Genomic DNA, 15,790 nt, shown 5'->3' on the forward strand with positions numbered 1-15,790 from the left:
CTTCTCTTCCTCCTCCCCTTCTCCTTTTAATGAAAAGGGGAATTAATACTTTGTAGACAAGCACTTTGCAGTGGTATATGAGGAATAAGCAAGCTATTACAGACCAAGTTCAGTAAAAATGGTTCCTGCTGTTTTTTCACACTGTGTAGTCAGTCATTCATTGGTTTGCATTGTTCTGACCGTGCTTTCTTCAGATCCACATGCAGCCAGCAGCTGCTTGAAGCTTACGGAAATCCACGGGGAAGCCTTTGGCTGGTGCTTTGCTCCTCAAGCAGCTGTGGGGCCTGTAGAGGCCCGGCTGCTTTGAGTATTCCACATGGTGCTGCCTGGGCCACATCTAAATTAAAATTGGCAGAGGGACAGCCTTGAAGCGTGCTGTGAGCCCTGTCCTGGTGGATAGGTGAATTTTTGTGCCGCTGTTGGCAACGCCCTGCTTGTGAGGGGTGAGAAGAGGTGGGTGGGGAGGTGCCTGCGCTGAGCCTTCCTCTTGGAGAAGATGTTGGCCCTGTGCCCATCAGGTGCAAGTTGGCTTGGCTGGAGCTCCTGCAAGACGTCATCGTGGGGCTGCTGTGCCTCAGCATCTGTGTTCAAGGCTTGGGTGGTGCATGTAAATAGGATACAGGACGAATTTGGCCCTGCCATCACCCGCTCTCCTTCCTTCCCTGAGGAGGAAGCCAGCCTGCAAGGCACTGACAGCTGCTGCAGCTTAAGGGGCATAGCAGAAAAGGACAAGTAAGGGGAGAAAGGATAAATAAACCAACAGTAATCCTTGGTGAATGTTTTATTCCTCTCATCTTTGAGGGGTGCTTGGGTATCTAAAAATATGGCTTGTGGGAGACATCACTAGAGATGGGGTGGGGTTGTCCTCTGAGAAGAGTACGAACCATTTTGTAATTTCTCATAAACTTTAATTACTACCGCTTACTACAGGGACAATTTTAGTTTATAAATATTGTTGAGTGGGCTGAAGAAGGTGGGCAGCAAAGTTCAGAAGTGCTCAGCCTTCGGGGGAAAAAAACCACAACAAACCACAAACATTTACAGAGGGGTAAATGTGCTGGGCTGAGGTTCAGGTGCTGTACCACAAGTTCCTGCATAACTTTTTCTTGGATTATGATTTGCAAGGAGCCATTACTTAAAGTAATACAGCAAGTGTCAACTTATGTTAAGCACGTTAAGAAAAATAAACTGGTGCAACGCTTGCACTCATTTTTTGCCTTCTTTTCAAAGAAGGACACACATTTTTATGTAAGTTGTTGACTCATTGTGGCTGAACTGTTCCTGTTCCTTTGACAATCTGAAACTGCTGTGAGCATTTTGAGTAGCAGCAGCAGCAAGTTGGCTATTAAAAGATACACTACCCATAGGTACGTGTGCATGCGTGTTGCTCGCAGGAGGTTTTGCTAAAAGGGAGGAAGATCCCAGTGCAGCCAGGCCTTGCTGCAAGCGTTGTGTGAAATTGCTCAGTGGTTTTGGTCACTTCTGAAACCTGTTTACTAAAAGTCAGAATCCCCAAAGTGGGGTAGGACAGGGGCTTCCGAAGTTCTGCATACAACTTTAAAACAAGTTTCACTACTGTTTCATTGGAATAATTGCTGGCAAGGGCTCTAAGGAAGTTACTCATTTTACCACTGCTGGTGCTGTGGTTATCTGAGCAGAGCCAGCACCCGAACCACTTGCTCTCAAAATCTACCATCTCAGAAGCTTTCCATAGCTCCCTGAAAAGCCCTGTTTATTCCATTCTCATGCAGTATGACTTTTTAAAATATATATAAATGGGGTCTTAGCAGTGCTGGGAGAGTGTGATTGATGCCTATGAGGGCTATGTTCTTGCTCTTCTACTTGTTTATTTATTTGCTTCCAGGCTCTTACATTGTCAAGGAAATGTTTTAAATACCGACGAGTTTCTCATACCCTTTGGGAGGTTGATCTGTGGCATGCGTGGCTGCTAAAACTTTGCTCAGCCTTTGGCGGGGTGAAACCTCAATATAGTGGCAGTGGTTTTCACAGTTCTGTTGAGGGACACAGTTACGGTGGAAAACAATGTGACCAATATTCCCTAGTCTGACAGAACATGAGCTTTGTATTGTGCATTGAGTTAAAGTTCATGCCTGAGATGTGGGGTCAAAGTTAAGGCTGCTTTACGTGCGTGCACTTGCTGTCACCTTGGAGATGGACACTGGCTCTCTTGTCTTCAGGCACTTCCTCAGGCTTCTTGGAGGGGCTGTTGTCCATTTTCCTCCACCAAGCCATCTGTCATGGCACTGCCCAGGCCAGAGGGAGTTGGCGAAGAGGAGGCTAGTATTCCTGGAGAAGCTGCTGTGTCCTGTTTAGCCGTGGGACTGGCCGGAGGGCTATTCCCTGTGGAGAGAGACGCGGGTGAAGGAGAAGTTAGTCGGGTGCTGAGGTGACATGGTGGTACTGCTCAGGTGGTGCTGCAGGTGGTGTTTCCTACGGACGGACGGATCAGTTGTATCGTCATTCCCACTCAAAGCTGTGTAATAATTTTAATTAAAGACACTTTATACTTCCATTGTTGTCCAGTGAATGAACTTCCAAGGCCATACACACGGTCCCACTGTATTCGTTTCAGTCTGAAGCCACTTCTCTCATTTTGCTCCCTTCTGTTAAGCGTGCCCCTGGCTGGGGCAGGCCCTAGCAGGACAGGGCAGCAGCTCTTCCCTGACTGAGCTCTGCAGGCTGTGACTGAAAAGCAACAGTGAAGTTTGGATTCGCTGGGCAAAATGGAAATCAATTAGCTGTGACTAGGGACAATATTCAGAACATTAAAGATAAGTTCATGCACTTTTATGACTGCAATCTCACAGTTCTTGGCCTAATTGTGACGGTGAGTGAGTCTAAGCTGTGCTTCCCTTGTATGCTGTAACAAATGATGAGGATGTGTTTGGTCATGTCTCCTTAGCATTTTTAGCAGTTTAAGATGTACGATAGCGTAAATGCTCTCTGCTCTCCTGGGTTTTGTTTTTTGTCTGCATAGTACTGCTTAATGAGCTATTCCTAATTAAATTCCTAGCTAGTCCCACTGGCTGCTTTCCATTGCAGGGTAGTATTGTCATACTGACAGCTAGTGTACGCATTTTTCTATTTTTAAATGTAACGTGAAAAATCAGCTACTTGTTTTTTCTTCAGAAATGTGCATTGCATCTCTTTGGATGATGTTAGTGTATGCAGGGGCTTCCTCATGTGGCAGTGACTTGCTATGAGGTTGTCTTCAGTAGTGGTGTTCCAAACCGCTTCCTTTCGGGTTAACTTAGTGTAACATATTTGGTACCTGACAACTCAAGAGGTGTAATCTGGTGATACTGACTCTGTTTGGAAATAAAGCATGGACAGCAGCTTCAGCTGTTCTGTAACACGTACACCGATACTTAGCCCAACTATGCTGGGACCAAAATCCATGAATGAAGGTGTTCCCTTGGCTCTGGCAGTCCTGTGTGTCCCCACCTTTCCAGCCTTGCTGATAAGGGGGCAGTTTGACCATGTAATGACTGGCACAGGCTGCTGCTCCAATGGGCTCGGAATAATTTTCCCTTAATCTTCAACATATTGTGAGCAAAAGAAAATATAAAATCTAGTAAGATAGCTTAAACATAAGATTCCTTTAAAAAGCAAATGGTTAGCATCTGATGTTTGGGTTGTTGTTTCAGTTCTTTGTTGGGATAAAATAGGAACTTAGTTCTCATGTTGTACCTGAATCGTGTCTCAGTGCACATTTCGCTATAGGACTGCGCTCTGCCGCACCAGTCAGGGGCACTGCAGCGGCGTTTCTAGAGTTATGGGAATGTGCTGTATGAAGTTGTTTTAAGCTGTGGTTTTAAGGAGATTAGTTTGTTGCCGTAAGACTTGTAAACCTTTCTTTGGACAACGGATTTTCAGAAGTATTTTGTCTGTAGCGATGTTAAGTCTCCACACTATGTGCCCCTTGTGGGTTCTTAGTTCTGGTGGGTGTTGCAAGTTCAGACTTCAAAACAACTGGATGTTCCTGCCAGACCAGAGAAGGAGACATTTCAGGCTTGTTTTATATTTCAGAATGTCTCGATATGGCCTGCACGTGCATGTTGTCTTCTGCACAGCACCTGTACAGTCAGGCAGGATTCTGGAAATTAAGGGTGAGCAGAACCATCCGTAGGAGTACCCAGGGGCAGGTTTTGGCTAGTGACTGTGATCAAGGCTCTTTTAATACGCTAAAGAAAGTTAATTTTGTTTACAAAGCTTACTTAGACGGGGGAACACAAAACAAGTATGCATGCTGAGTCTATACTTATCTGAAACTAGGTGAGAGTGACTGTTGAATGAATTTCAAGTGTTGGTGTAACTAATTATGCCTGGAAGTTGTTTGGAGTTCAGTAAGTCCATTTAAACTGTTCTATGAAATAATCTCAGATATGAGACTGAAAAATCTGTTGAGTATTGATAGCTTTTTTAAAAGATAGTGCCACTTTAAAAAATGAAGGTGAAAATTCATTTTCAGGGAATAGATAATGATACTTAGAAACTGAAGCTTTACAACTTGATATTATCTGATTGCTTTTCTTTTTCTTTTTGTGATAGTGATCACATGGAAAATATTTATGGCTACTTAATGAAATACACCAATCTTGTCACTGGTTGGCAATATCGGTAAGTTTTTTTTTTTTCCTGGTGGTTTTTGGTAATGCAGACTCTTGGCAGCACCTAAATGAGTGTATTTCAAGCTTTTTAAGTAGAAAATAGGAAATTCCAGTGTTATTAGGCAAACTTGATGAAAGCATCTTATCCTTTTCTTTATATAGGTTGAGCTGTCATGTGGATGAATAATATTTGTATTAAATTATGATTAAGAAAATATTCTTTTAATTCTCAAAATCTTGCAGTAGCACAATTGTTCTCTTGTTCTATAGAAATCCCAATCTTTGAGGAAAAAATTGGTACAAACTTAACTTGTCTGCAGTCATGTTGGGAAAATATTTCATGTGTTTGAGGTTGTACTGACACAAGTCTTTAAGTCTCAGTCCAATCTCTGTGAACTTATAATGAAAGTCTTGACTTCTCACATCTTTGCTCTCACCTACCCTTCTTAAAAGAAAAGGAAAATGCTGACTTTGTTTTGGGTGTTTGCTTTATCACCATTGCAGATTTTTTGTTCTAAACAATGATGCTGGCCTACTGGAGTACTTTGTGAATGAGCAGTCGAGACATCTGAAGCCCAGAGGTACCTTGCAGCTAGCAGGAGCTGTAATTTCACCCAGTGATGAAGACTCTCACACCTTTACAGTCAATGCTGCCAGTGGGGAGCAGTATAAACTAAGAGGTAGGACCTCTGTTCTTGGCCAGGGGACTCTTCCACTAGAGGCACTCCTGGCTCTCACCTGTGGCTGTTGCTCTGGGCTTCGCTGCCTGTCCAAAAGCAAAAGAATTTGTTTGACTGACTGCTGTAATGATTGTCGTGTGTGAAACTTCCAGCCTGCTTTTCAGTTAGTTAAGAGCTGTCCTTCTGTACAGATGGTTCCATACTCTTTGGGCTTGGTGATGTCCAGAAGACCATGAACTTAAGATGTGTAGGGTGGGAGGTTTAACCGTCACATATAATGTCCTTTAAACTACTGATGCAGAGATTTAAAATTTGTGGTAGGTAACTTTACGATGTTGACACTTGTAAAGGATTATGTTATTCATAATGTTCTGTATGTTAGCTTTCTTGTGGCAGTTATAGAAGCCCATTCTCTGATTTTGTAGGCTATTGAAATCTGGGCTAATATCTTTTAGTGCTTCTTTCTTTGAAGATATGGTGTCTTTTTTTAAATTCAGGGCACCTTATTATGCTTCCAGGAAAATACGGCACGTTGTTAAATTAAAATGTGTGTAGGGAGTAATTGTTGAAGTTATTTTAGTTTTATATACAGAAGTTATTTCTGTGTTACACTTCTTTCTGTGTTACATTTTTTTTTAAAAGTACCAGCTAATTAAGTTGAACTTGATTTAATGTTACAGCTAATTACAGATCAGCTGAGCAAGTTTAAGATCAAAAAACATTTTGTACTGCTAATGCCCCGTGTCTATTTCAAAATATTAATCAGTCTTTTCTGCACATACTTCTAAATGTCTTCAAGTACATAATTGTTTTGGTTTACTTTTCTCAGCTACTGATGCTAAAGAACGGCAACACTGGGTTAGCAGGCTACAGATATGTACGCAGCATCACACAGAAGCTATTGGAAAGGTATTGTACAGTTGATATTTTCTTGGGCAAAAATAATTTAGGGTGGTGGTAGAGGTAGTTACAAACACAGCTGTTCTGTTATCTAAGACAAATACTAGAAAAAGGGCGTGTGGTTGTGCTTGAAACTCATGACCAGAAAATTTCCTCTGAGTAATAGCTATCTTGTAATAGAAGTATGCTTTAGGAATGAGACAATGTGACTTCACTTTGCTCTGAAGAGCTGACTAGCCCTCCCTGACCAGATACTGCTCAGCTGGTGTTTGTACAGGAAGCAGAGCTTTAAGGGTAGAGTCTAGTGTTTTCCAGCAGTTCTGCATTTTATTTATTTATTTTAATGTAACAGGAGACAGGTCTTTAGTCTTACTGAAGCCCTTCCATTTTGGGAGTTTAAAACTTTTTTTTTTTGAACCATTCAACAGCTCACAAATGCATTTAGGATGAATTTTCATGTTTGAGAGTCTATCTTAGTGTTGCTCATATTTGCTCACCATGTGGTGGTTGAGAACATGATACATTTTGTAGAAACTCTTGGTAACCACAAAACCTATATTGTAGCTGTATAAAATCTTGCTTTTAAGATAGAGCAAGCTACAAGAGGTTGATCCTGAGTTAATGTTTACTTCAATTAATAGTTGTGAATGAAATTCCATTCTCTCAAATGTGAACTCTATCCTTGCAGAATCCATTAGCAGTCAGTTTCTAGAACTGTTGCAGATCAAGAGCTAATTTTCCAGTCAGAAGTGAAAAGTATTGATCCATCTCATTTCACTGATTGTTTATAATTAGACTGTAAAACAGGGCAACTGTTAACAGATGGTACAAAATAGTCTATTTAGAGTTTGCTGCCAGTACGTTACTATGACTTTGTCATCTGTCCTTGCTCTATACAACTTTTGAATTAAATGTTCTGCTGTATGTCTCAAATTAGAATATTTGCTGATTATTAGGAAGTAACTCTTTCTTAATATGCTTATTTATGCACTAGAACAACCCTCCTCTGAAATCTCGCAGCTTCTCTCTTGCATCTCAAGGAAGTGGCAGCTCTCCTGGTGTGCAAAGAAGACCCAGTCAAAATGCAGTTTCTTTTTTCAATGTTGGACATCACAGATTGTCAACTGGAAAAAGAGTTCCTATTCTGCAGCCGGATCACCTTGTGGATGTTCGAGAGGTTTGTCTTCTAAGTTACCTAATAAACTTTTGAAGGAACTGTCACCTTATATTTAGGATTGTGGAGAAGCCTGCTATTCTTAGTTGGACGGCCATATTGTCAGTTGCATGTTCCAAACTACTATTGCATAGCTGTCTGAGGTTAACTTGCCCTGGCTTGTTGCAGTGGTATGTGGTGTATACTCTGTGACTTCCATGCTCTGCAATAGTATCCTTGTGCTCAAAATGGACTTGTGTATTCTGATCTTTGCAAGTCCTAGCAGTGTAGGTAATGAGGGTTTAACTGGTAGGTCATTTACTGTGCTCTTCCTTTGTTGAGTTACAGAAGAACTGGCTATGCTGTTTTTGTACTTTGTATGGCTAAAGAGAAATTGGTCGTGACTGATGCTTAAGAATACTAGTACTACTATCTGGTATGCTAATTCATGTGTCCAGGGATGGATATGATTGAAAAAGAGCAAAAGAAAAGATCAATTTAGAAGTATTTATATTTTTTTCCCCACTGCACATTCAGATGCAGTATCTCTTGGGGAAAAAAAGATGGAGAATGTTACCTGTCCGTCTTGTCTGACAGACTGGACTGACTGTTGGTTGATTTAACTCATGAGTATTGACAGTGTACAAATACAAAGCTCCTTCTAAAACAGCTAGTTGCTGAATTGCGAACCTGTGTGATTTTGTAGCAGTTTTGCTATTAATGCATATTTTAATATTAGCAGTGTAATCAGCATAGTGTGATACATTTCTTGGTCAAACAAAAAGTCTCTTATGGTAGGTTTTTTAATTTAGCAAAGAAGGGTCTAGCAAGCATGGATAATTAGAAAGGTGAGGACTTCCTTCAGAAATACATTTTTCACTTTTCAAATGGCAATACAGCTTTCTAAATTTGAGGGAGGAAAGAGGGGAGTGTGTGAGTTGGAGCACTGAAGCAGTGCCTTGCATCCTGTAATTGGGATTCTCACTGTAGAGGTTTTCTCAAAGTAAAGTGGAATGATTTTTCTTAACATTGCAAAGAGTGCAGAAAACTTTGTTGTTGTTGTTACTGAGTTTAGTGACACGATATGATTATGTATCAGTTTTAATTTCTGACCTGTACAGACAGTGCTAATTAATGGTATCCCTTGTAAATGTCAGTTTGCTTACCATTTTGAAGATAAAATACTTGGCTACAACACCCACAATTTTTTTTTTTAGATACAGTTAAAATACTTGAAATTACAAAGGGCAGGTGTGTGCCTGTTACACTTGAGCATAAGACAGCACGAGTACTGCAAATTCAGTTTGAGAAGCTATGGGAAGAACCCTTCTCTTTCAAATTATCTGCTGCAGGGCAATTCTTTAATTTGCCCACGAGCTGCACTGTAGCTGGTTCTTCTGTCAGTCCCTTTCCCTTCTCCTTCCCCTTGTTCTTGACTGAGTACATGTCATGCTGCTGACTTGAATGCCTTGCAAAACAGGAGTTCTAAGAGGATCTTTTGTGCTGACTTGCAGTAAATACAGGTGCGTTTGCAAAATGAGAGCTATAGCTTGCATACTTCTGACACCCAGTTTTCAACAGCAGTGCTTCTCTCTCCCACTCCCAGCACCATTTATTTTTTATACAAATCTGACTGAATAAGAAGGAAGAATTTAGGATTGCTCAAAGTATGCTCTTTGCAAGGGGAGATGTGTCTGTTTGGACGTCAGTGCTGAATATGGCATGGGTTGTCCTGTTGTGTGACCTGATCCCGGAACGAGGCACTTGGGTGCTACTGCATGGTGAATTACTTAAGAGCAAAGGTCATCAAAAGGGCTGTGGTTGTTTGTCAATCAATTTTGTGTCCTTGTCTTAACCCAGCAGGAGTTTTAAAAACATTAGGGAAAAACAAACAAACAAAAAAAAGACTTGAATTGCATTTATGACTGGAAGAAGACAAGGCAAGTATTCTGCTAGTTACATGGCCTTGTCTATGCAAAACATCACCGTTTTGCTGGCTTTCTGCACTGTCACGCTTGAGACAGGCTCAGTCTGGCTTGGCACAGTGAACTCCACTTCCAAAGAGCCAAGTGATAGGCAAATTCACAGCGTAGCGTGCTCTATAGCCAAGCCATTAAGTTTTCCAAATACCACAGATGGTGAAGTTGGATGAATACCTATTGCTTGAGTATTGTAAAACCTTAAAAGCACAAAAGTAGTTCCTGGAGGAGATTGCAGGCAATGGTACAGCAAAAATAGTAAAATACTGCCAAAATTGTTAAATTAAACAATAGTTTATTTTTAATTTAATTTTCAGTAGCCTGAAAGTGTTTGCTATTTACTGCAGCAAGTACTGCGTTCCAATTCCTCTTCACTTTTTACTAAAGTAACTGTGATACTCTTCTGCTCATTAATACGGTGCCATGTATTTTAGTGGTTATTTTGTCATGTATTTAATGATGTTTTAGTGGCTGCATGTAGGAAAAAAAGTATGGTTAAATTTATACACACCTATTACCTGGTAGTGATATCAGTGTAAAATGATTTGGGTTCCTCTGTGTGCGTTTCTGACATACCACCCAGCACGCTTCCAGCACCTTCTGATAAATACCTGTTTTGTTTGGTAGATGATGTCTCAGGCTGAGGGCCAGCAGAGAGACTTGATCAGGAGCATAGAATGCCTTCCTGTCTCCGGTCACCTTACGTCCTTGGATCAAGACCTATTAATGCTCAAAGCAACTTCCATGGCAACCATGAACTGCTTAAATGACTGCTTCCATATTCTCCAGTTACAACATGCTTCACAACAAAAGGGATCCTTACCAGCAGGTGGGTATAGATGTTCACAGAGAGCCGGACCCTATCACAGATAAGAAGCCTTTCCTTCTTCGGTTGTGAAAAATGCTTGTTCCACTAAATCCAGTTTCCTATGGGCAGAGAAAACTGCTGGCTGCCTCTTTCCTTCTGAGCTTTTGTAGGGTTTCACTTACTGGTATTGTTTAGAACTCCTGTGAATATTTTCCTTTTTTTTTCCTCTGGATTTCTTTATTTCTACTTGTTGTCGATCATCTCACAACAGAAAAAAGTATCTAAGGCACAGTGAGAAGGTGGCTGCCTTTGGGATATAACTGGCAGCTCGGGAACAGTAATAGTGGAGGGGGAACTTTATGGGGTCGCAGATTCTAAGGGTTTGTGTTGTCCAGCAGACCTCTGTTGAATCTCATGCTTTTCTGACTTTTTTTTTTTGCATACTTAATGCCTATTGTAAGCATTTACGTGTGTGTAGCTTTGATTTCTAGTTAAGCATTCAGATACAAAGCTCTGAATTTGCATGGGATATTACTGGTACTGTTTATGTATCAATATTCATATTTTGGCTTAACATACTAGTTCAAAACACAAACTAAAATAAATATTGAATTCCTCTCTGAGGTGAGGACAGCCTTGTAGGCAAATGTAAATTGCCTGAAGGTTAAAACAAAAGAAAACACCTACCACAAAGAGCACACAAAAAGAACACCACCACAACAAACCAATGACAAGCACACACAACCCAAAGCCTAATATGATGTTATGCCTGCTCAGTCAATTACCTTAAAGCAAGTAGGTGCTTACTAGAATTGTTCCACAAAATTTGTGTGCGGCGTACAGAACTGAGCGTGTGCTTTTCTATTTGAAAGATTGCAGTAAGATGCAAAGAATTTATAAGAGCTTACTCAGTACCTTTTTGTAAACAAGAAGCTTTGTGGATACTTATGCTTGTATTATACAACAGGTATGTCAGACATAAGTATGCCGAAAAGTACACTCATAATTTCTCTTACCTTTCCCATATTCTTATTATATTTGTAATACTTGCTTTGCCAATGCATGTTAGTTGAAAGGTGTAATTAATTTAGATTTTAACATGAAATAAAGAATTTATATAGTTTGTTAAATAGTTATAGTTAAATCCTAGAGATGGATGGAGAGGGCAGGACCAGCAAATAGGATGATTGAGGCTGGAGTTAAAAACAGAACGTTAAAAGCATGTATGCTGTTTTTCTGCAGAATTCCACTCTGTCACTGCTGTGACCTTTCTAGAGATACACCATAATTCATTTGTCCCCTATAAGGACTGCAAAAACAACTTAATTTTCTCATTTTTTACACTCCTGTTGTTGTCCATTTTAGCTTAGATATACCCTTCTTCCTACCCCCAAACTCAGAAGAGATACTTACCCTTCTGGTATGAGAAGTGGAGTCCTCAAAAGTTCATATAGAAAGGAAAAGAATTATGGTTTAATTCAAATGCTCTTTTATATTAATTCAAGGCACTTTTATATTAATGTGTAGGAAAAAATCTTGAACACAGACTGTACCTTCTAATAAAATATATACATGCACTATTTAATCTTCCTAGGATCAAAAAGCACACTGCACTAGATGTGAGTGAGATGCAGCAAGGAGTGATGATGAAGAGGAAGCTTGTGTAACAGAACATAGGTTTTTTCACTTCAAGTGTAAATTTATTTCCAGGTCTGCTAAAATGGTACTTGACTGCTATGAATGTGTTGGGCAAGTGCTTGTCAAGCTTAAAACACAACTATTAGAAATTATGTAAGAGTGTTGGTTTGCTAAAATTTTAGAAGGAAAAAAACCGAAAACAGAATATTAGCCCAACTGCATCAAGGTGTATCAAAAATCAGACTTAAAAAAGAATGGCAAAGTTGACTTGAATTTAGAAGTTAAATTATGAAAACGTACAGGATTTTAAAAAAACTATTTTATCATAAAGGTGAATTGCAATACCAATTTGCAACTCAAAGAAAAATTTTGAAAGAGAAGACTGCTATAAACTTGGACTAAATGTCCGTCTTGTAGCAGAGGGGATGTGCTGAGAAACGCTTAAAAAAAAAGTGGGAGGGTGGAGAGTTCTAGGGGATGAGGAGATCACAAGAGAAGAGAATAGCTTGTGCTACCTGCAATAGTTGAGAACAGATTAGAATATGATCTTCCTGTGGCAGAGGTGTCAGTGTGGTATCTTGTCCATTCACATCACTGAAGCACCATTAGTATCTCAAATCACTTAAAAAAAAAAACTTCCAGAATTTAACAGTGAAATAAATAGAACTTAATAACAAAGAAGGTTGTTTTAGAAGAAGCTGGTAGGGAGCATACCAAGAGGAATGCTTGTTAAATTCAAGCTAATATAGGCACCGAGTGTACATTAAATGCAGTTTAGAACACGCATTTAGAGATTCTTACATTGGAAGTTACGGTTCAGAGCAGGGGTTCTTCATGAAGGGATTTTAAAATGAGTAAAGCCTTTTCAAAAAGGTGTCAGTGTCAGTCTGAACACCTGTTTCTTGACTTCTTTGAAACTTGTGTTCAGGCTAAAAATTAAACTGAGGGTTTCTCATTTCTAGCTATGTTAGTGAATTCAGTAGTAACAGACTTGATGGGAATAAGCTCCCTTGCTGAGGGAAAAGTCTTCTGGTACCATTAGCAAAGCTATACTTTTTCTGTCCCAGTACTTTCTTGGTGGAACTGCCGCTGTTGGTGTGATTTTACTCAGTGGTGATTGAGAATGTGACCTAGTTGCAGGCAACAGAGATCTGGAAAGAAAGGACCGTGGATAATATAGGAAGGGACAGCAGCCTTCCCCTTGTTGGTTCCTAAGCCCAGGAAGCTGCTTTATTGGTGCTACAGGTTCTGACCTCCTCATAACTTCTGCGTTTGCAACCTAACCGAGATGGCTTGTCACAGTTTGTGTTTTTCTTCATCGAACCTGTACACTTATTAGCCTTTGAAAAAGAATGGAACATTTGCATTATTGATGAGGAACTTGATCCATTGTGATAAATTAGCTGGGAGTAACTAGAGACGCTGGAATCATTGAGTGGGTAATAGCTTTCCAAGCCCTGCAGGTTTTTTTAAGCAACTATTATTTATTCAACAGTGTGTGCCTGCCTCCTTTGCAGCCAAGAAAAGGCGACTGCCCTCTCCAGAGAAAACATTGGCAATGAAACTTTTCCTTCTCCAGCTTTTTTTAGTCTAGAATCAAGCTGGGTTTGGGAAGGTACAAAAAAGTGCACCGCTTACTTCCAGTTAACGAAAACTGTCAGGGTTACGTTCGGGTGATATTGGGTTCTTCCTGAAGTGTCTGATTACACCTTTCCTGACACCAACTAGTTCCTCCAGTACAAGTTGCACGTATTACAGCTCACCAATCGCAGGGTTTGTGCTAATGATCACTGGAGGTGGTGTCTCATTGCACCACCTTTGTTCAGTGGCTGCTGAAGGGATTGGCTGCAGAAGGACTGATCTGCGTTCAGCTTTTTCTTCAAAAAGCTGTTTTGTGCAAACTGCTATTTACTGACCTTCCGGAGGATGAACAAGTTTCAGCGCAAACTTTCTTTTGCTTCAGGAACAACGATCAATTGGCTGGAACCAAAGATATCTCTGTCAAACCACTTCAAAAATGGAGCAGCTCAGAATTTCCCGGCAGAGATAAACAAGCCAGCATCTGTCAGAGAAGAGCAGTCCATTGCAGAGCCCTGCCAGCTAACAAGGGTAAGGTAATGTGAAAATCCTCTTTCTGTGGGGAATTATTCTGAGGAATATCTGTAAATGTTTTGATCATATTATTTAAATCACATTCACATACAATTCTTATGCTTTTCAATTCTCTGTTTTAGAGGACGAGTGAGTACAGTTGCAGTAAATTAAAGTTTCATACCTTGCCTTTTCAGTACATGTTGCTGCTTTTTCTAACAAGCTGTCAAAAAGAGGGAGCTGTTTGGGATGGTAATGTAAGGTGTTGAAATAGGCACTATTCCTTTGCATTTAGATCTAAAACAACTGGAAAATGAAGTGCAAAAAAACTATTTGGAATTCATGATGCTCTTAAAATAAGCCCAAGAAGCACTGCCTAAGTAGATGAGACAAAATTGCCAGTCTCCAGCTATTAAATCTCCCTGTGTTTCTTTTCCAGTTCTTACTGCATCTGTTTTTCTTAATCTGAGCAACTCTCATCACTTGACTTCAGGATGGCTTACTGTTTTGAAATACAGCTATAGCCTATATCATTATAACTGTCAAAAAGAATATGAAGTGCAAAATATTAAAGCAAAAGAACAGGATTATTTAAAAAGAACACGATTTCCCAACTGAGGTAGAAAATGCTAATTACGTTATTTCTATACCAGTTGTTTTCACACAGTTCTTTGCATAAGACTGTATCGTTATGAAAAGGCAACGCGCTGTTGTATGCCCCTGCAGCAGCATCTGTTTCACTTTGCTATCTTTTAGTAATATAAAACCCGAAGATTTTTCAGTTGCCATAGTTTGTTTTTAAATAGTTCAGACTAGTTGTCACGAAGTATAAAAAAACAACACCCACAAACAAAAAGCAAATGGACCAAGAGTTTTCAAATTTATCACTTTGATTCCTTCCTTCTTATAATAATTAAGGGAGTTAATTCCAAGTTGGCTGGAGCCTTGGCCAACCTGATCTAGTGGATGGGATCCCTTCCTCTGGCAGAGGGGTTGAAGTTAGATGAGGTCCCTTCCAACCCAAGCCATTCTATGAGGCCAAGTGCTTAATGTGTGCTCCTGTCTGTAGTTGAGAAATGCCTAGTATTATCACGCTCCATGGATATAATAACAGCTCTGTTATTTACGATAGCAGAACAGCGTAGCATCCTTGGAAAGTACTCACCTGTGTGATACTGTGTTTTTCATGAGGTTATGGGCTCTGCATGAGGTTGTGGACCCTTGTGTTTTCTGTCGTGGCTGGGTGTGTCAAAGATTTGCGGTGAGCTGATGGCAGCTGATCGAGGGAAAAGGTCTTCCTTTGGGCAGGTGCATATCACTGCCCTCTTGTGGCATTCAGTGCATCTCCCCGCTGCATCTGCCTCCTTCCAGCTGTTTGTCCTGAGAAGACACCACCCAGAGAGCTGGAAATACACTTTTGCTGAAGCATTCATCTTTCCTGCTCATGGGATGGTGGTTGTTAAAATGGTGCTCGTTTTATTTCTGCTACTCTGTCTGGGCACTTCAGTTAGACTAACAGAAGTCTTTAGTTATGTTAATTGTTTGTCATCTTGCATGACAGAAAGCAGGTAACTAGGAACTACGATTTGCTGCAACCTTTGGAGCGATGATGGCAACAATGCTGGAAGTAGCTGAGGTAGTAGTGTAGAGGTGGAAGGGTGTCATCGAGGTGGCCAGAATTTCTGCTAGCTTTTGCTTCACTATTTTTGTGTATGTGTTAAAGGCCTGCCATTCTGTTAGTTCCCAAAGCTACAGGAAAAAAAGTCATGTTTGCTTTTATACTTTCTTCTGACCTGTCTGAGAGATGATGATCTTAGCCAGAATATTCTAAGTAAAATCTGCACTGAGTGATCTCAGTGGCCTTCTGAGTTCCTCAGCATCTTGGGAGAATATTCTACTCTGTAGGTCTT

General features: G+C 40.3%; 1 protein-coding gene across 2 annotated transcripts in view; it reads left to right on the forward strand.

The window, feature by feature from the left end:
- Window positions 1-15,790, forward strand: part of OSBPL11 (oxysterol binding protein like 11) — a 36,244-nt gene that overhangs the window by 9,627 nt on the left and 10,827 nt on the right. For both annotated transcript variants that reach the window (XM_035331191.1, XM_035331192.1), the window contains exons 2-7: window positions 4,573-4,641; window positions 5,136-5,311; window positions 6,141-6,220; window positions 7,206-7,388; window positions 9,971-10,172; window positions 13,753-13,898. In XM_035331191.1, the coding sequence (XP_035187082.1) occupies window positions 4,573-4,641; window positions 5,136-5,311; window positions 6,141-6,220; window positions 7,206-7,388; window positions 9,971-10,172; window positions 13,753-13,898 (856 nt within the window). The remainder of the gene's footprint in view (window positions 1-4,572; window positions 4,642-5,135; window positions 5,312-6,140; window positions 6,221-7,205; window positions 7,389-9,970; window positions 10,173-13,752; window positions 13,899-15,790) is intronic.

The sequence above is a fragment of the Oxyura jamaicensis genome, chromosome 7, assembly GCF_011077185.1.
Source record: "Oxyura jamaicensis isolate SHBP4307 breed ruddy duck chromosome 7, BPBGC_Ojam_1.0, whole genome shotgun sequence".
NCBI classification, from domain to species: Eukaryota; Metazoa; Chordata; class Aves; order Anseriformes; family Anatidae; genus Oxyura; species Oxyura jamaicensis.